Consider the following 21,283-nt stretch of genomic DNA (forward strand, 5'->3'; position numbering starts at 1 on the left):
GTTAGACATGATAGATTGTGATGTGTGAGATGCAACCGAGTTAGGGTTCATCTAGAGACACACGGGATGTAACTGAATTAGAGTTCATCTAGATGCAACCAAGTTAGTGTTCATCAAGAGTCAAACCGAATTAGGGTTTGAGAGTTTGTAATCAGTTTTTGAGTTATATTTTTTGATTAATATAAACGAGAGTTAGCCGTTTAATTCGTGTTTGATTATTGATCCTGGACTTGACAATCAAGTGAGCTTATGCAACTTAGATCTTTTGAGTTTTGAGTCTTCAAGAACATTATTGCCATAGTGATTAAATTTTATGCTGTAATTACAATTAGGAGCGAGAAAAACTTGTGTGTAGAGGCAAAAAAGAGAGAAACACATGAGAAAGGAAATCAATGAAGCCATTGGCTATCAATCTTTTAATTAAACTTAGGAAGAACATAAAGAAAACAACTAGCTGTGATGGTTTCTTTTGACGGAAGACGTCCGGTGGTATTGGTTGAGGTTATTGTAATTTTATCTTCACCATATAATTTAAAGATGATTTGTGTTAGTTTTCCTTTGTAATTATCTTTATTGTTTCATGTATACACTTGGTTAATAATATCCAGTACCTATTTGTTATTCTATATTTTATCTCATACAAAAATTTGTGGTATTTTTATGAGATGAGTGTCAAATTGTCGACTTATAATAATTTACTCTGTGCACACTATTTGATAAATAATTCACATCCAATAATAGTATAATAATACATAACAACTATTGTAGATTTTTGTACAAAATAATGTTAGGCAAATGCCACATATACAAGAAAAAAAAAGAGATTTTAAAACTTTTACCGTGGACAAACGAAGTGAAGAGATTTTGAAACTTTTACCATGTGAAATAAAGAGATTTTTCTTTCTTTCATAAATGTAGTATTTCTTATAAACAAAATAAGAATTTTCTTATAAATATATTTATTACAGTAATTTTTTTATCAACTGCATAACCTTATTCATTAATTATATATTGTATTGCATATTTTATCTATTTATTTATTTTGAATGACATACTACTATCATATAAGATATTTGAACCCAATATCTCCCAACCCCGAGGCATATTTTATTTATTTCACTTTTCATCTTTTGCTGTTTCATATATTATCTTGAATTATATACATATTTGTATTAAAATTATTTACAGTATTATTCAGTTTTGAAAGCGATCCGTCTAGTGGACCAGTAAGATAACATGTTCGATTATAAAAAAAAAACATTAGCGCATGTGTTTGTAACCTTGGACGATCGAGCAATTATATATAAAAAAATGTGTTTTCTAGAAGATAAAGAAAAATAATTTCTTTTTCATTTTCTTGTAAAGGCTTGAATATTTTTCTTCTAAAGACAAAAATTCCTAATCCACAGTATTTAAACAGAGGGCATTTTGTAACCATTCCTAGTCGCAAATGATGTTGACTAAGAGCTGACTGTCTTTTTGTTTTTGGATCGGATTTTGTTGAAACAATGAAACAAGAATATTTGTTTATGATGAAAAAGTCTTTTGGTTCATAAATAAATTATTCTTGTTTCATAAAAAGACTTTATTAATAAAAATAGGACTTGAAAGCCAAACCATACCTAAGCTTTGCCGCTCATCCCATACAACAAAAAGGCAACTTCATATTTAACACTTCAAAGCATTTGTTATGAAAACTTGATATGACACGATGACGGTGGTGTAGTTGTTTACTATCGGAGACAAAGATGATGAAAAAGAAAGAGCCATACATACTGCTAGTTATTAATTCATATGTAAAATGTAAATATATATATTAGAATGACAAAAAGTGTAAACTAGATGTGTTTAAACACGATTAGAGTTATATTAACGCAAATGATACAACTAACATCGAGCACGGTGTATGTTTTTACTTCTAGATTTTGGGTAACTTGTTATAAACATTAAAACACCAAATATTCTTGTTAAATTACATGTTTAGATTAAAAGAGAATACAAAGCCTACAAAGAGTTTAGTTACATCAACACAAGTTTGCTTGAGACAATATAATCATCATAAAGTTTAATCTAAAGTAGTAAAGTTGTAAGGCTGAGGGGTGTGGGGGGCTCTAATGGGGGCGCGAGTGGGGGCTCCAGCCAATAATATTATGACGTGTGGCAGAGAGAGAAACTGGATAAGGGAGGTGTTGGAGCCCCCGGTGGAGCCCCTGGCCATGGTGTGGAGGGACTCCAGCAGGGGCTCCAGCGGATTTTTTTTTTATTTTTTTATAAATATATTCAAAAAACGTATTATTAAAAAAACTCACAAATTATTAAAAAAAACACACATTAATGAAAAAACACATTAATATCTAAAAATAAAATAAAAATAAAAACATTATTCTTATTCTTCGGCTTGGTCTTCTTCGATCAACCTCTTTCGGATACGTTCCTTTTGCTTTTCCATTAGCATTTGATCGACCGGATTTAGGTTACTGAAGTCTCTAGTAAGGAAGTCCAAATCTCTCATTCGACTTTTTTCCTTTTTGTCATTAGAGACCACCTCCATGGTTTTGTTAAATTTATTGAGGGATTCAACAAGATTGGCGATGTTTACGGCTTCCCCCTTAGCCGGTTTTTTCCCCTTGGCGTCCCGTCCCAATGGCCGCCTCCTCGGCGGTGAAGACGTTTCCTCCCCCGCAATGTTTAGGTCGAATCCAACGCGGCAATCCGACCCGATTGAAGTGCTATACGCTCCGGACGAACTTGTTTTAGTCCGTTTCGGCCGTACTTCCGCATCAACGTCCGGCGCCACCAGCTCAACCCACTTGGAACACCTTTTCAACCTCTCCCACAACTTTACATCGTCCCACGTCTTCACCGTCCCATACCTCCGCAAACACTCCTGCTTCCACTATTCGACAGTGAAATTGTAAACCGCCAAATCATCACTGCCACTTGGTCTCATACGACCGCTGTTCCTGTTGAAAATATTAGTAAACAAGTCGACAAATTTTCTGATTTCGGACCACCGACCCGAAATCATATCGGGGTTCCGCTCTGTACTCCCAACGAGCGTATAGAACGTCTCCCTAACCTTTGTCCAAAAAATCTTGCTCTTTTGGTAGTCGGCTGCAAAATGAATAAATAAATTTGTAAGTCATTTAACTTTTTTATTAAAAATCATTTTTAAAAACGTTAAAACAATTACCGCAACGCCGATCCTCAGAAATGACTATCCAAGCCCGACACAAGGCTTCCTTCTCATCCGATGACCACGGAGTGGTTTTCCGTTTCGTCCTCGGAGTCGAAGCCGGTCCCGACCCGTCCGTTGCAACTTGTTTTTTCCGGTGGGCGCGTCTTCTTTGTCCCGTAGCTTCACCGTGTGATTCTTGTGTCTCCGGAACAACAAAGTTAGCAGACGGTTGTATGTTGGATGGTTGAAAGCCGGATGATTGTTGCGGCTCCGAATAAAACATCGATTGGTGCGGTGACGACCATAAATCGTCGTCAATATAATCTGAATCTAGGTTTGGGTACCAATTTCCAGCCATGTTTTTAAAAAAAAGTTTGGAAGATGGGTTGATTTTGGGTTTTTTTTTTGAAGTTGTGGTAATTGTTTTATGTGAAATGGGTTATATATAGGAAGAAAAAACTTTTTTTTTTATTAAATAAGAGCCCAACGGCTCATTTTAAATGTCCAACGGCTCTTTCACACAATCCCATGCACCTTTACGCCATACTGGTCCCGCGAACAGGCTTGCGCCTGCTTTGTTTTTCGTGCTCGCGCCCCTCTCGCGCCCCTCTCGCGCCCCGGTGGTGTGGTGCTCGCGCCTGGGGGCGCGAGCGGAGGGGCTCTCGCGCCCCCGTTAAAGCCCCACACCCCTCAGCCTAATAAAGAAAGGAAAATTCAGCTCTGTATGACCAACATGCTTTCATCATTGTTGTTTACATTCCTAAGCAAAGATCTAGTTGAGAAAACACAATTTATTGTGCCAAAAAAGAAAGGTGAAGTCATAAAAAGAGGGCCCCTAAGCATGAAATGGCTCACTCGATCATTTCAATTCTCTCCCTATGAATTTAGTGTGTGTGAGAGAGAGAAATAGAGTAGAAAAGTTGTCCTTTTCTGTCTGAATTCCATTTCTTGTGTCATGGAAAGCATTCTGAACAAAACACAAAGAAATCTTGACCATTTTACCAATTTGAGCTTTCATGCACACTTCTCATTCTGCGAACAAAAGATCATGAAATCTTGAACCTTTTTACCAATGTAAGTTTCATGTTTATTAATATTACACAATGCCCATTTCATTCAACAAATTTTGAATCTTTTTACCCTTTTGAATCTCAAATCTCAATTTACACCAATGCCCATCTCACTCAATAAAATTTTGACCCTTTGGAGCTCAATCAACTCCATTTTAGCTTCATCCACACAATTCCCATATCATTAACCCTTTAAGCTTCATGTACTCAATTCTCATTTCATTCAAGAAATCTTGAACTATTGTAACACAAATTAAGAGGAGGGTTATAAAATATCACCCACAAATCCTTTAAACCTATATTTCATTCAAGAAATCTTGAACCTTGACAAATTTCTCTTTTTTTCCCCAAAAAGCCCCTAACTTTACCACAACCCAAGTCTCAAATTGAGGACAAAAAGGTAAAACTCAAGAAACATCACAAATCCCTTAAACCCATATTCCATTCAAGAAATCTTGAACCTTCGCAAATTTCTTTTTTTTCCCCAAAAAGCCCCTAACTTTACCACAACCCAATTCCCAAACTGAGGGCAAAAAGGTAAAAAGTTTAAAAAACCAAGAAACATGAGGGATTTCCCATCTTGTTTTGGAGAAAATGGTGTCCAAATTGCTGATGCATCTTCTTCATCAGGCACCACTCTCCTCACTTCCACCACTCCCAACATCAAAAACACCCAAAATCTTGTAACCTGTGTCTACCAATGCAAACTACACAGCTCATCTAGCTTCATAATCACCATAAATTGGTCCAAAAACTTAATGGGCCAAGCCCTTTCAGTTGAAATCAATGAACCCACATCCCAGTCTCTCTCAATGCTAGAAATCAAGTCCAGTTTATTCTCCAAAAAAAGAGGGTTCAAAACCATACAAATGGGTTCAAATTCAATCAACATTTTATGGGATCTTTCTTGTGCTAATTTCAGTTCTTCACCTGAACCCATTGAGAATTACTACTTGGCAGTTGTGGTAAACAAAGAGTTGATCTTGGTATTGGGTGATATGGAGAAAGAATTGCATAAAAAGATGAATTATTCAATAATTTCTTCAAAAAACTCTGTTTTTGTCTCAAAAACAGAGCATGTGTTTGGTAAGAAATTGTACTCAACCACTGCTCAGTTTTGTGGGAAGGGTCAAGTTCATGAGATCTTGATTGAGTGTGATGCAAACCCGGGTGACGATCCGGTTCTTTCGATCCGAATTGACGGTAAAATTGTGTTGCAAGTTAAGAGGCTGCAGTGGAAGTTTAGAGGGAACTATACTATATTAGTTGATGGGTTGCCTGTTGAGGTTTATTGGGATGTTTATAGTTGGTTTTTTGGTAAGTTAATGGGGAATGGGGTGTTTTTGTTTCAAACTTGTCTTTCGGCAGAGAAGTTGTGGGGGTCGGGTCAACCCGGGGGGAGTTGGTCGGGCCCCTTGGTTAAGGATCTCGGCCAGTCGTGTGGGCTTGGGTTTTCGTTGGTCGTGTTTGCGTGGAAAAACGAGTAGGGAGTTGTGGGAAACAAATTATTGTCGTTGAAAATCGACTATGAATAATAGAAATTGGTTCGATTATGGTTTGGTTTTAAGGTGTTATTTGTATTTGACCGAATCCATTCATGCTCACCCTTGTGGTTATTAGAAACATTTATTTGTACTTTTTTTTTGTTTTGGCTTTTTTTAATATAATTTTGGTTTTAAGTGATTTATTTTTAAATGAGCAATATTATGGTTTAATTGAGCAATATTTGAAATGGGCCCTCACTAACCTTCGCTATTGCATTTAGACTAAACACAAAACTATGTAATTCACGTTAAGTTTGTTTTTTCTGTGTCAAATATTCATATGTTATTGCTTTCTTTTTAATTTGTTGCTTGTTTTTTACTCTAGTTTCTTGGTACTTCGTCATTTTTAATAAAGTTGCCATTTGAAAAAAAATAAAATGAATAATGGTTCTATAAGGAACTATGGTTATGATAAGAAATATATCATAACCCTGATTTAAAGTGACTAATGGAAACAACATGTCAGCATTTAATAAATATAAAATCGCAAAACTAGTCCTTTATGTTTGTACGTTTTTTCAATGGTTGTTCTTTCGTAAACTTAATAACAGAAATCATCTTTTATGCCTAAAAATTTTATCACGTTATGTCCTTTCTTCCTAACCTAGTTAACTTTTTCCGTTAAATCCGGTCATGTGCAACACACATGAGGGTACTTTTGTAACTTTACACATTTATTTATTTAATAAATAAATAAATTATACATAAAAACAAAAACAAATAAAGCGTCTGTTTCTTCTCTCTCTCATTACTCTTTGCCAACACCAAGCACGACCGTCAACCCACCACCAACTCTCCGGTTGTAGCTAAAATTAGACAGCTATCACTCACCGCCGCAGCTTCAAGATTACGGTGGGATTTCATAACAACCACCAAACATATATGTCAACCCCCATCACAACTTTGACTTCTCACTGACGTTCCTCACCACCACAACTCCAACTTCTCACGGACCGTCGTCACCACCACCATGGACGCCACCGCCAAGATAACAGTCTTCTCTTCTTTGCATATCCAACAAATCTTAAATGACAAAATCCTTAAAACAAAACCCTAAAATCTGATTTTCCCCAAACTGTATTTCATGATTTTATTTGAAATTGATGTTCTCCGATTAATTCTTCTGCTATCGTTGGCCATATATAAAATCTGGCTGTCGAAGTTTGTGTTGGGAGAAAGACTTAAACACCGTCAACCACCACTACACCGACGAACTTATCCGGTCACTGTCACACCCCGACCAAAGGCGGCGGAACATGCCGAGATGTAACGATTGTCCATAAGCACATGACACTAATTAAAGTGACAATATTTAATAAACTCATTTCATTTCACAACATCGAAAATGTCACATAACAATTATCCATAAAATAACCATAAACAAAATATCACAAAATATGGCAAATTTGATATTGTTCATTTTTACTAATATCCTAAGGTCTTTGATGTCGTTTTCTTCACAATCATAAATCAACCAAGATGCAAACCTGCAACATTTCATAAAATAAAGTTTGTCAACATAAAGGTTGGTGAGCAATTCATAAGTTTAATCATATTAGTATATAATAAAGATAGCCACAAAACTTGCATACGAAACGATAAATAAAAGTGGTAATTTGGATAAATAGATATCGCTAAACACATTAGCGACACTTAGCTATAAGGGGATGCCAAATAGTCTAGGATTTTATAGTTATCGTTAATTGCATTACGTTAACGACACCTTGCTATAAGGGGATGCCAAATAGTCTAGGATTTTATAGTTCCACCAACCAAAAGCGATAAACACATGGCATATAAGCATAGAACACAAAATCGAGCAATTATTTAGGTAAAGTATACAACTACGTTTGTGGTTTAAGATTCAAATATAAAGCATTTTGTTGAATAAGTATGAAATGTCACCCCCAAAATAAAAGATGGAAAATGGGGTATGAAGTACTCACCTTCAAGTAGTAAACTTGAAAGATGATAATTTGGAGATTTGTCGGAACGACGAGTTTAACGCACAATGCCTAAAAAGAAAAGAAGTCTTGAATTTAGAAAGGCTGTCTTGAAGGTCTTTAAACAAAATAAATGTTGAGAAATGTAAATAATTAAAGTTCAAGGTTTTAAAATGTGACTATTTAAGAATTTATAATAATAACCCTTTAAAAATGTAAGTTTGCTCGAAACCGGGTTAAAGTATCTAACCTTAATATTTACTCAACCTATGTTAAGTAATAAGGTGGGTAAAATGCAAGAATGCAAATCCCTTTGGAATAAAGATACTAAAACGGTTTTTTTTTATCGAGTGTTCGGGTTGTCGGTTCGGGTCTTGATAATTGGTCAAACCCAAAGTCAACTTTCCAAAATATTGAATGTTATGAGATAACTCAATAAAATTTAATAAGACTTAACCAAGTATGTAGTTCCATTGTTTTAGAATTAACAACGCACGTTAAGCGAGTATTCGGTTTTGTCGGTCCAAACTTTGTTATGAGATCAAGTTGGATCCAACATTTCCAAGTACTTAAGAAAATATTTAAAAATCAATTTGTAACTATTTTTAAAGAAATATACAAATCTTGATGGCTAAAAAACACACTTGTGTGTCTTAAGCGAGTAAGAATCGGTTTGGTTCGGTTTCCATCTCACAACAAGTTCATAGATGGTTTCCACATGTTCAAACACTAAAGAACTTGTATAATAATGTAAAAATAAAAATACTTTAAGTTTTACAACCAAAAGTTAACAATAAAGTCTTTAAACAAAAGTTCGGTTTTCGGTTCGGATCGTGTTTCGGGTTAAGACCGAGGTAAGATTCTACAAACCCATAACCATATAATTTGTAAAAATGATTTTAGAAACTTAGATCTAACAATAAGTATGTTTAAACAATTATTTAACAAAACTAGTAACAAAGTTCGGTTTACGGTTTAGAGCTATTTATGGTTAAACCGAAGCATAGACTCTTAAAAACCCATAACCATGGAACTTGTAAACATGACCAACAAACTAAAATAAGCAAGATTAATATGTATGAACAAGTTATATAGATGTATATATATCAAGGACGCGAAGTCCTCCATGAAGCCTTGCCTTATGAGGTCCGAAACCTCATCGACCGGAATCGGAGAAGTAACTACCAAAGGTAAACAAGGGGTGTATATTATATATATGTTGCACAACCATAAACAAGTATTAATAAGGCTACATAAACTAATTAAGATGAAAGACTAAAAACCTTCAAGAACACTTAAGAAGATAACCTTGAATCTTTGATGTTTGAGAGAGTTTTTTTTTTTTTGGAGTTGTAGCAAGAGAAAATGAAGAGGAAAGGTGGTGTATATATAGGGTAATGTTGGTGGTCAAATATGGGTGTGAGACACAAGAGTTTTCATACAAAATGGATCAAGATAAAAGCACAAAACAAAAAAAAAATAATAAATAATAAATAAATAAATAAAAATAAAAATAGGATGTTTTCAAGACCCAACAAGTGTGAAACAATATTGTAACATAAATCCATCATTTTGATTATAACATAAGCTTCGGTTTACAAAATCGGGTCGGTTTACATAATATACAAATACAAAAACGAATACATACAAGACCCGAAATTGACGAATGTCACAGTCACTGTCATGAATACCTGGACAGCCTCCATGTTCTTCATTATAGTCAGTCAAGTACACACATCCCCACTGTGTTTCTTCCGACTACAACCTCCATATTCATCCGCCGGCTACCATCTACTCCCGCCTTCATCCATCTTTATCGCCACTAGGGTTGTCGGTTCCACCTGATTTCATCATTCCCTCCTTTAAACCGACCTTTCTCTCATCCAAAACCTTTAGATATATGGATTTTTAGGTGGTGGTAATCCGGTGGTGTGGGTGGTCGTCGGGCGTTGTGACGGTGGTGGTGTAGAGAGAGAGTGAAAGAAGAGAGAGAGAGAAATGAAGGACAATAATTCTTTAAAATGATTATATATGTATTATATTTTTTAATATTGTTTTAATATATTAGTGGAGTAAAATGACTAAGATACCCTCAAGTGCATTGCACATGAGATGATTTAACTGACAAATTTAACGCTCGTTAGTGAAAAGGACGAACCGTGCAACAAATTTTAAACATAAGGTATGTTTTCTGTTATTAAGTTTGCGAAAGAACAACCGTTGAAAAAACGTGTAAACATAAAGGACTAGTTTTGCTATTTTGTCTAATAAATAATTATCAAATTGAGTTGAAAACCATTTATTAGTATGTGATTATGATCAGGGACGCTGATAGAGGCTCATACCAAATTGATAAAGACTGATTTGAGACGGTCAATATTCCGATAAACCTGTAGAGTGGGTTAACCTTCAAGAACAAGAGAGAAGAAGAGAAACCGAACTTAAGATAATTTTTTGATTATTTTTCTTATTCTATTTTTCAAACAAAGATTACAATTTATAGAAAAAGAAAGACATAAAAATAGGAAAATATAATATTCCGATAAACCTGTAGAGTGGGTTAACCTTCAAGAACAAGAGAGAAGAAGAGAAACCGAACTTAAGACAATTCTTTGATTATTTTTCTTATTCTATTTTTTAAATAAAGATTACAATTTATAGAAAAAGAAAGACATAAAAATAGAAAATTATGAAAAAAAATTAGGAAAATAATAAAAGATAAATTTAAATATAACTTGACTTGCAAGCAAAATCTCTTGCAGGGAAAGAATAAAAGACATGGGCCATGTGAAAGACACTGGAAGATTGAATTTGGATCCATTATTATATGAACATTACATAGCCATTAACAAGTTTAGTGGGGGCCTATAAATAGGGCCGTCCAAATCGCTCGACGCTCGAATTGGTTTGCCGCTTGTTTGGAATTTGCTCAGAAAATGCTCGCTCGTTTTTCGCTCGATTGTAAACGAGCCGCTCTGCTCGGTTCGGTTTGTAAACGAGCCAAGCAAGGAGCAAAGGTCCGCTCGATTCGATTCGGCTCGAATATTTTTAATTTATTTTATATATAATTATATATGAGCAAATATATAAATATATAGACAACACACATAAAATATAAGTATATACAACTTTTTAAATGCTTTTAAATTGTTCATATTCCGTCAATTTTATAGTTTAATTAGTTCGATTCAAGTTTTCAGTATACTAAAAGTTTATTTACATGTTCATTATATCTTACTTCAAACTTTTTTTCTCTTAAAAATTTACAACATGCTATACGTTTGTCTAAAAACTACTAATTTGTTTACAAAATATATTATTTACAACCTTGAAATTTGTTTCTTATTGAAAATTTTAAAGTGAAAAAGAAATAAAAAATGCTCGAAATCGCTCGATGTTCGATCGAAAAATGCTCGGTTCGATTTTGGCTCGTTTTGTTTTTCGCTCGGTTCGAATTTCAGCCATTCGGTTCGGTTGTAAACGAACCAAGCAACAAGCAAGCCTTCGCTCGGTTTGGCTCGGCTCGTGAATAGCCCTACCTATAAAGTATAAACCCCCCCCCCCCCCCCCCCAAAAAAAAAAAAAAAGAAGAAGAAGAATTTTCAATAGGGTTGAATCAAAATCAAACATAAACGCTCAATAACTCAATGTTTATATGGAAATAATAATTGAAGAACAAATACCAAATTAATATAACACCACTTCACCCAGAAATATACTATTTGGTACTTAAACTATCCCCCCACGATATCTTGAAAGCTCTTCAATCCCAGCATGAATCGCGATCATGCCAAGCAATTGCGTCCCGCTTACAATAATCAATACGACCTCTAGAACACGCTGCACACAACATTGTTATCGTGTTGTATTGCAATTTAAAACTTACTAATATATCTATTTAAACCGGTTTCAAATATCAAATTGTCGTACCAAGGTAGACCCACTCCAACCGATATCTATCTCTTTGCAGGCAAATCTAGAGACACATTTTATGAATTAATTAGCACATGTTGATTAACCAGTGGTCATTGGTTACATATATTTTATGACATTGAGAAAGATAACAAGACTGTACCCCATGGCAAGCAATGTGAGTGACCAAGTGATTAGAGAAGAAGCGGAAGCTGCATATAGATCAGAAGCATTCCATTGGGCGGCATTAGTCATTCCGGTGAGGGAAGTTGTAAAACCAAAAACTCCTGCTAAAAGAGAAAAGATGACCACATAGCCGGTTGCCATGTTACCAAACGGGTAGTATATCGGAAATATTCTGGCCGGGATACTTAGAACAGGTGCTGCAACAAGACATTAAAAAGTTATGCATCTCATTGTATCAAAGGTTATTTAAAAATTAAAATTGGTTACCAAACAAAACATTGAAGAAAATGGTTTGAATATGTCTATGTACTTTAGTAAGCAGGTAAAAATGTTTAGTTGACATGGTGATATGTTACTTTTCTTAGTTTTTCTTTTAATAAATGAGTTTGGCTGTTCGTGGGTTACTGAAATCTGCTCGTTAAAAGATCGAATTGAGCGGAGCTTAAACAAGCTCAATCCTGAGCCTAAAACTAAACTTGTTTAATAAATGAACATAAGCCTGAGCTTTACTTATCTTGCTCAAGCTGACTTGCGGGCCTAAATAAATATGCTATTTATATAACTTTTGTCAAATATGTTAAAGTAAACATTTATATGATGAATTACATTATATATAAAGTTACGTTAAATGCAACTAAATTATATATATATATATATATATATATATATATATATAATTAAAATACATATTACATAGTTATAAATGCATATAACTAAGTAGTAAATGATAAGTGGGCATAGCTTGAATCGCAAAACTAATCATGAGTGGAGCTCGAGCTTTAGAAACAAAGTTGAGCCTTGTCGAGCTTGGGCTCGACTCAGCTTGTTTGCAGCCATATTTGTAACGGCATAGCCTGTGTCAATTCTTATGTTTTGACATGCTACTAAATGTTTTGACCTTAATGGTTTGGACCGGAAACAAATCATTTTGTTACTTGTTCACGGGAGTCTTGGATGCCATGATTGACCAACCAAGATGCAATTATAGTGATGATCAAGTAAAGAACGAGGTTCACGAACAAGAAGAAGAATGTCGTGGGTTTAGCACCACTCGAACCCATGGCACGATTTATTGACTTTGTTACTTTTTATCTTCTTGGTATAGGATGTTAAGGTGTATATATATATATGTAAGGGTACTGATTAATCATTAATATTAGATTGTTCTATGGATGATGTTTTGCTTTGGGTTTGAACCTTGTGATGGCTTCCGTACAAAGAAATGATTTTAAGTTCTTTCCTCTTGCACCAGGTTGAGGGTAAGCATCCCCTTGGCCCTATGACTTTATAAGCTATTGCCTCTGTATGCGTTCTTCTCCTTTTGTATGTGTGCATTCATACTCATTACTTATTGAGTATTTAATATATTTATGGGTATCCGGTGTAACTGTTAGTTTGTTAGAAAATTAGTCAGTTACAATTTCTTAAATTTTTATATCTAAGTAATTAGAATATAACTAAAGCTGTATTGATATAACTTTATTGCTCAATAAAGTATAAATAAATTATCATCAAATAAATAGAATTACCCGTTCCGATGAACATATGTGTGTTTCAACTAATCGGATAAGGTATATCACACCCATCCTACGCCGGTAAAACATTTTAAAACTAATCTAATACTGTGTCTCATATTCGAATGCCTGTCCCAAATATTTCAAGTTTGTCAAATAATGGCGTCATTGGCCAAAGATTAATATTAAGTAAACACAGTTAGGTTTTATTACAAACTATATCTCATCATTTATTACACAACCAGGTTACCTTTACTTAGCAAAATTTAATTAATTACTTACCAATTAAAACTAAGTTAAATAAAGCAATTAGACAACTATCAAGTATCAGCCATGAAACTGGAAGAATGCTTAAAAACAGTAGGTATTCTTATTTCCGACCAGTGTTATTGACCAATGGTTTAATAGCCATCATACTCTACATTCAAATTAATGCTTCTTAATTATCAACTCAAGTCAGTAGGTAGTCTGAGTTTTCTTCGTCGATAACATAACCACCACTACCGTGATCACTATTATAACTTCCGTCTGATGTGCTTGATCCATCAGATGTGTGGCTACTGCTTGACGGTGATGGTAAACTTACATCACTGCCTGTCATTTGATCAGTGTCCATATAACTGCAAAATGTTATAAAACAAATGTCATCAAAGGTTAAAATATGGTTTCAACTTTGAAGCCCTAAGTAATAAGCATACCTTCCTTTTGGGAATTCAACTACCAGACAGAAATCAGGCCTCTGTTCCAATAATTGCTGTATAGGAATAAAACTGCATAATACACCGGATTTATTTAAGATACAAAATATTTAATTTAATAAAAATAAAACAATAAATAATATACAATAAAATACCTAGCATTGTAACATCTAGTGCTCCAGTCACCCTCACATGCTAGACCCTCCCTGTTAGATATATCCTGTTCAAAGATAAGAAACTTTATCAAACTTTGGTCTAATTCTTACTATGTGTTTTAATTTTGACTCGAACCGTCAAATAATGTGTTATCTTCTAACAAAATGAAAATGAGTAGAACATGACAAAACACGTCAAAAGTCTAGATCCCCAAAGACCGAGATGCGCATTTATGTACGACAAAATAAGCTTTATTTACAACCATAAGTTGCGTCTCTCGTTTGTTTTGCATGTCAACCCATAGTTATCAAATGCGTTAGGCGCACTTAAGACGCAAAGGCCTCTCCGAGGGCCTAGGCGCTAGGCGCAAAAAAAGCGTGGGCCTCAACAAAAAAAAGCGCACTTAAATAAAAAAATCGAAAACAAAACTTGTAATGGAAAATATATAAATACTTTTTCAAATATGGCTACATAAAACTTTCAAATTTCTTCTACTAAATAAATACTTAAAATAAACAGTTGATCACATCGGTAACTTTCAGTCTCTCATTATTATGGAAGATTATAGATAGTTTTTTCATGAATCAGTTGATCATACGCACGCAGTTGATTACAAATAACACAAACAATAAACAAACTTTGTAGTATATTATATAAAACAAATCTTCTTCATCATCTTTAAAATAAAAGCAGTCATCTTCAACTCTTCAAGTAATTAAATTGAAAAACATCAGAATGAGAGAATCAATCACTGTTACAAGTTGCATGTTTAGATTAATAGTAAAAATGTTACTAACCTCTTGACTCTTCTGGTATGTAGCCTCTTATGATATTGAATAGCCAGTTGTCGATCATTTTTAGTTAATTTTGTTAAGCCATTAATTTTAGGTAAGTTGTTTAATTAGGTTAAGTGATAAATCAAAAAAAAAACCTCAAATAAAATCAAGCTAAACAAAATCAAAAAAATAGGCAAGTACCGACAAATTCCCTAAAATTGCGCCTGCTTTTATGGAGGTCGCTGAAGACGCGCTTCTACTGAAAAAACGCCTAGGCGCAAAAAAGCAGCGCTTTTAATGACTATGTGTCAACCTATTTATCAAGTAATCCTTTTGTGATGTCTTCTATCCCGTCAGATATTTTTACATATAAACCTCCTGCCGGCCTTAATTTCGACCAATTCTTACCTATAATTACATTAGACGCGTTTTTTTGCCCCTAATGTGTTTTCTCTTTTAAAGGTAATCTCGTTTTTGTGAATATAAATAAAACTTAACTATTTATAAAAATGGAAAAATAAAGGTATTTAAAATAAACGTACAAGATATCTAAGGAGCCTGAACTCCCCAGCTAGAACAGCTGCAATAAATCGCTCAACTTCACTCTGCAGGTAATCATAATAAAGAAGATAAACAAGTGTAGGGAAGTTATAATCCATATACCGCTAAATCAGTGGTTTTTGACCATTTTTTCCGTGATAAAATAAACATGGGCAATGTGATTGATAAGGGTAAAATGGTAAAAGACCACAACGCAGCGGTGTGCAATGGAAAAAAAGACTTAAAGCAAGGTTCCTTACCTCCTTTAGATGCATGCAGTCCCGTAAAATCATCACCTCCAAATTATCACCACCACCATTGCCGCTGACATTCCTATAATCATGAACATCAAGTCAGAAACCCCGCTAAAGACCAGTCGAGCAAAACCGACACACAGGTTACTTACTTTAAAAATGCACCAGTGAAAGAGTAAGATGTTGAAAGATCAAGATGTTTCAATTTTCGTAACCCCTGCAAAAAGAAAAACTATAAGCTGATTGGATCATTTTTGTTTTGTCAAGTGAGTTGATTAGGTCCACTCAAATTATATAATGGATCAAACAGATCACTTTTATAAAACTTGATAACTTAGAACGGGTCTAAGCGGCAGCACCACCCACCTCCCGCCGCTGTTCGCCGCCATCACACCTACCAGCCGCCGCTAACATGAATATTAGCGATATATATTAGAGTTTATCATATATTATAGAGCTTATCTTACCTCTCCGTTGTTAAGTTTGTTGGCATTTATCTTGTATTATTTTTATTATATAATTAGATACCTTCTAAATTATATTTAACACAAAAATTCAACATACATGTTATTTTGTTTTCTTTGATTAAAATAAAAACATTCATTGCGTGCTGTATATGTTTTCTTCTTTAAATTCTATCAATAGCCATCCTCACCACCGCCGCCATCGCCACCTAGCGGTCCCAGCCACCGCTTGCCATCACCACTAGCCACCATAAAACAAATATAGCGGGTGAACACATTTTGATATTTATTTTATTATAAAACAACCTATTCCACTCAAGAGCATTTTGACCCAACCCAAAGCGATACTATGTTTAAATGACCGGTTACCTAACCCGATCATTTTTCCAGGCTTAAAATGATCATATTTGATTATATGAAATTTCAGATTTGTGTACCTACCTTTACCAGCATACGAGCCTTGTAGTCATGTAACTTAAATCCTTTGAGTGCTAAAGTGGTTATGTTAGGACAGTTTAGGACAAACTCATTGCAGGTTGGGAATTTCAAACCGTCATCTCTACCTGCATATAAGAACATAAGTACTATTTAATTGTTTCTAAGAAACTAAGGACAAGAAAACCAATTTTTTAAAGAGGCTCACACCTGTTTTTGAAGATTCAAAAACCAAACGTTCTATCAAGGGGCAATTTCTACTTATTGACTCCAGCGTATGCCTCAATTCAACATGCCTATCATTACAGATTTCTTATTAATGGTTAATGCATTAACTATGATTATAACTAGTAAAGTACTTACAGGCCCACAATTTCTAGATCAAGGAGATTAGGGCAAGCCGATAATGATGTCAAGAGGGATGCATTGTCCATTCTTTCAATGTTGTAAAGATGTAATCTTCTCAAATGAACCCTTTCAGTTACAAGATAAATTACAATTCAATTTTCAGTATATAACAGACACTTGAAAGCATTGAGTTCATTTTATAACAAAGAACTCATACCCGTACCCAGGTGCACCACAATTGCCGCTCAAAGAACTCAGACAGGATCTTGTTAAAATGGAAGATTCCTTACCTTGCCTCGATCTTTTATCATTCCATGAATATCCTGATGCATCATTCGCATTCCTAATGCAATAGACTAATGGTTGAGAGGAAAAGAAAGGTGCAGCAGGAATGGCTGGCAATACACCAAGCCTTATAGACCTGAGAGTAACAAAAACTATTAAGTAGAATTACACGAGCAGATGACAATTTCAGCCTGTTTAAACCTTTTTTAAAGGACAAAATTGCACACGTGAAGTAATAAATGGTCTCAGTGTCTCACCCAAGTGCATCTCCAGCTCGATTGATCATAGTTGACACCACAGCATTGTTGACTTTAGGGACTAATGTAGCCAAGTCAATGTTAGCAAAACACAACGGATCCATAGCACACTTCTGAAAGAACGAGCATGTAGCCGCGACATAACACACACTTTGTGTATCAAGCATCGAAAAAATCTACAAATCATTATAGAAGACAGATGAGTAAAGCTAAAAACCAACAAGAAGTAACAGAAATCAGAACAAATCATTATAGAAGACAGATGAGTAAAGCTAAAAACCAACAAGAAGTAACAGAAATCAGAAAGAAAGCTATTTACATAGACAGATCAAATAGATTCCAAAATAAAAAACTCATTACATCATATAAAATTAACAACTCAAGTAAAAGAAAAATAACAAATGAATCAGGTAAGGAAGCACGCATATGAGCAAAACAAAATTCATTATCCTTCTTCCCTATCCTAATTATGAACAGAAAGTAGTACAAAGACAGTTTGCATACACAAATCCAAAAAAAAACTCCTTAGATTCGACAATACAAATGATTAAGTACAAAACACAACAATAAATTAATCAGTAACTAAAATTAAATTCTTGATATTCTTCTTCACCATCTTAAATTTCCAGAATATGAACATACAATAGGAATATAAATAAATAGCATAAACGGATCAAACAAGAAGCTGAAACTCTAAATCAATCACTGAATCACACGCGCACAAAATCAAATCAATCAGATACAAATTAAATTCAATACTGTACTTAAATCATAGCATCCTTCTTCCCTAACCTAATTCTCAAGATAACAAACAAAAATCAGCTACAAAACCGTTTCGTAATCTAAAGAAAAAGCTAAACACATTAGTTTCACAGACACAAAATTAAAACAAAAGCAAAGGCATACTGTACTCAAATCATCACATCCTTCTTCCCTAATCTAATTCTCGAAACCAAAAATCACAAACAAAACCGCCGCATAACCAGATCGAGCTAGATCCAAAATTCCAAGCGTAAACCTAACATATACCTGAAACTAAAATTAAAATCATAATATTCTTCTTCACTATCTTTATTCTCGAGAATACAAACACAACAATAATTTATATATTAGCATAAACAGATCGAACGAAGCTAAAACTCTAAATCACACAAAAAAAAATTAAATCAATCAGATAAAGAAGCAATTATAACACGAGTGAGAAGCACCTGAAACTAAAACTTAAATTCATAATATTCTTCTTCACTATCCTACTTATCCAGCTAATGAACATGCATACCAAAGGAATCTAAATATTAACATAAACAGATCGAACCACAAGCTAAAACTCTAAATCAATCACACATGCAAAATTAAATAAATCAGATAAAGAAGCAGTCAGTCATGGCGCTAGTGAGAAGCACCTGAAACTAAACTTAAATTCACAATATTCTTCTTGACTATCCTAATTCTCGAGAATATGAACATACAACAGGAATCAAAATATCAGCATAAACAAATCGAACAACAACCTAAACACTATATCAATCACACACACTCAAAATTAAATCATCGCATCCTTCTTCCCTAGCCTAAAATCATCCACAAAACTGTTTGCGTAACCAGATAGACATAGAATCCAAACTCCATAGATTATACGACAGAATGAGTTATGTTCAAAACAAAATAATAAAATAATCAGATAAAGAAGCAGTCATAGCACCTGAAAGGCTGAAACTAAAATTATATTCATAATATTCTTCTTCACTATACTAATTCTCCAGAATATAAAACATACAATAAGAATCTAAATATTAGCATATATAGGATCGAACAAGAAGCTGAAACTCTAAATCAATCACACGCACACACAAAATTAAATCAATCAGATAAAGAATCAGTCATAGCACGGGTGAGAAACACCTGAAACTAAACTTAAATTCATAATATTCTTCTTCTTCTTCACTGTCCTAATTCTCGAGAATACGAGCACACAACAGTAATCTAAGTATTGGCATAAACAGATCGAACAATAGGCTGAAACTCAAAATCAAAAGCTAATCGCATTAATTAAACACAAAATCAAGTCAATCAGATATGAAACAACGCCATACTGTACTCAACTGAAGTCACTTATCGGAAACCAAAACCGTAGGTTCAAGTAATCAGATCGATCTAGCATATACCTTAACAGTAAGATCCGGCGAGAGCGGCCACACAACGGCGTTATGCACGGACGAGCACCTCCTGGCGGATCTGTTTCCAGCTTCCAGCAACACCATTCCGAGACGCAGAGCGCGTTGAATCAAGCGGTTCTGATCGGAATCTGACGGCGTGGACTGAATCAAGCGGTCGAAGGAAGTGTGAATTGACGGCGAATCGGAGAGTGATAGGAAGGAGGTTAAGAGAGCGTCCATGTCGGAATTGGAATTGGAAGGAGGCTTGGAGCGTTTGGGTGAAGGTAGTGAGAGAAGAAGAATGGAATTGGAATCCATTGTGAAATGGAGTGTGTGATGTGAGTGATGGTAAAGGTCGAGTGACACGTGGAAGTGGGAGGGTGTCCGTGTATGACGGGATTGGTTGTACAGAGAAAGGTGTTTATTGGAGGACTTTGTTTTTTTATTACCTTCTATTATTGCTTTTTTTATTAGTTTTTTGACGTCATCTGCTTCCTTTAATGATTATTATTAATATTAATTATTGTTATTAATAATATAATTTAAATAATTAGAAAGATAATAATATAATATTTTGAAGCTATAAGTACGATGCACTCACTTTATTAGTGAGAGGTAGGGGTTCAACCTCACTATCACCAATTTATATGGGAGATATGAGGGATGACCCTGGCTTGTCAGGGGTTCGAGTCCTGATCTTACCCGGTTTTACCGGCTCCTCGCTGTCGTGCCGTTTGGCAGGCGTGGGGGTCGGGTTTTATCCAGGGAATCCCTCAATTGGTGGACCGCTGGGGGCTCTGTTCGACCGGACTCGTGGCCGGCTCTGGCTACTTTTAGCCAATGGGGGCTGCGTACAGAGTATCCGATCTTACTTAGTTGGTTGTTCCAAAAAAAATAATATTTTGAAGCTTATATGGGATCGGGGGATTGTAATTATTTGGTTATGTGTTACTATTGTACCAGGTTGCACGTTTCTCGGCTACCTGCACCCGATTCATGTTACCCACATACCCGCGTCTAGTTATGTTTACCGACGCCTGGTTAAACATTTTTCAACCCATTTTTCTATTGGATCCATCTTGGTTTCTGGCTCGTTCCAATCTTTTTGTTCTTTTAGTTTAACCCACTAAAAATTTTACTTAAACCCAAAATAACCCAAAATGGGTTGCATTTGTCACCCCCTGCTACGATACATAAAAACTAGCATTCAAGTTTAAAGTTTGTGACCTTAGTTTTGATATTTTGCTTATACGGTAATTAAAAATTAAAACCTACTAATTTTATATATTTTAAAATTATTTTTTATTTAAAATAAAGGTGTTATACACCTGGAAATCAGTATTAAACATGATGGGGTCACAAATATCGTATCAAATAGATGAGGATTCGAACACAGGCACAGGCAAGCACAAAATGGAATCACAAAAATCACGTTGTATTGGAGGTTCAAACATACGAACACAAACACATATAATGGGATCACACAACAAAAAAAGTCACAACAAATAGAACATAAACGCACCAAACAAACCGGAATCACATAATCACATTATAAAAAAGGGTATGC

At 34.7% G+C, this 21,283-nt stretch overlaps 2 protein-coding genes and 1 pseudogene across 3 annotated transcripts; 1 reads left to right on the forward strand and 2 right to left on the reverse strand.

Annotated features, from left to right (window-relative positions):
• The first annotated feature begins 4,527 nt into the window (after positions 1 to 4,527).
• On the forward strand, positions 4,528 to 5,747 carry LOC143611007 (uncharacterized). Its single transcript, XM_077085337.1, has one exon. It carries the CDS (start codon positions 4,812 to 4,814, stop codon positions 5,733 to 5,735), a length of 924 nt encoding a protein of 307 aa, XP_076941452.1. The 5' UTR covers positions 4,528 to 4,811; the 3' UTR covers positions 5,736 to 5,747.
• Positions 5,748 to 11,438: 5,691 nt separating this feature from the next.
• Positions 11,439 to 12,917, reverse strand: LOC143611011 (membrane protein PM19L-like; annotated as a pseudogene). Its single transcript, XR_013149690.1, has 4 exons — positions 12,747 to 12,917; positions 11,811 to 12,030; positions 11,666 to 11,711; positions 11,439 to 11,575 (listed from the first exon to the last, which is right to left on the reverse strand). The product of XR_013149690.1 is annotated as a membrane protein PM19L-like (transcript).
• An 849-nt stretch (positions 12,918 to 13,766) lies between these two features.
• Positions 13,767 to 19,989, reverse strand: LOC143611002 (F-box protein At4g02760-like). Its single transcript, XM_077085333.1, has 12 exons — positions 19,726 to 19,989; positions 17,561 to 17,736; positions 17,236 to 17,439; positions 17,034 to 17,144; positions 16,881 to 16,966; positions 16,677 to 16,798; positions 15,924 to 15,988; positions 15,778 to 15,850; positions 15,520 to 15,582; positions 14,201 to 14,265; positions 14,046 to 14,117; positions 13,767 to 13,967 (listed from the first exon to the last, which is right to left on the reverse strand). Exons 1-12 carry the CDS (start codon positions 19,954 to 19,956, stop codon positions 13,799 to 13,801), a joined length of 1,437 nt encoding a protein of 478 aa, XP_076941448.1. The 5' UTR covers positions 19,957 to 19,989; the 3' UTR covers positions 13,767 to 13,798.
• Between the last annotated feature and the right edge of the window lie 1,294 nt (positions 19,990 to 21,283).

This window comes from Bidens hawaiensis, unplaced genomic scaffold (genome assembly GCF_021521415.1).
Source record: "Bidens hawaiensis isolate Kalapana, Puna unplaced genomic scaffold, B.hawaiensis_p1.1 tig00029000_1, whole genome shotgun sequence".
In the NCBI taxonomy this organism is placed as follows: domain Eukaryota; kingdom Viridiplantae; phylum Streptophyta; class Magnoliopsida; order Asterales; family Asteraceae; genus Bidens; species Bidens hawaiensis.

Excerpts from the sequence above, each read along its gene's own strand:
- LOC143611007 (XM_077085337.1), top strand. The coding sequence starts at position 4,812 with ATGAGGGATTTCCCATCTTGTTTTGGAGAAAATGGTGTCCAAATTGCT.
- LOC143611002 (XM_077085333.1), bottom strand. The coding sequence starts at position 19,956 with ATGGACGCTCTCTTAACCTCCTTCCTATCACTCTCCGATTCGCCGTCA. Across the intron at positions 17,440-17,560 it reads CGAGCTGGAGATGCACTTGG|GTCTATAAGGCTTGGTGTAT; the intron begins GTGAGACACTGA and ends TGTTACTCTCAG. Across the intron at positions 13,968-14,045 it reads GTTGAATTCCCAAAAGGAAG|TTATATGGACACTGATCAAA; the intron begins GTATGCTTATTA and ends AACATTTTGCAG.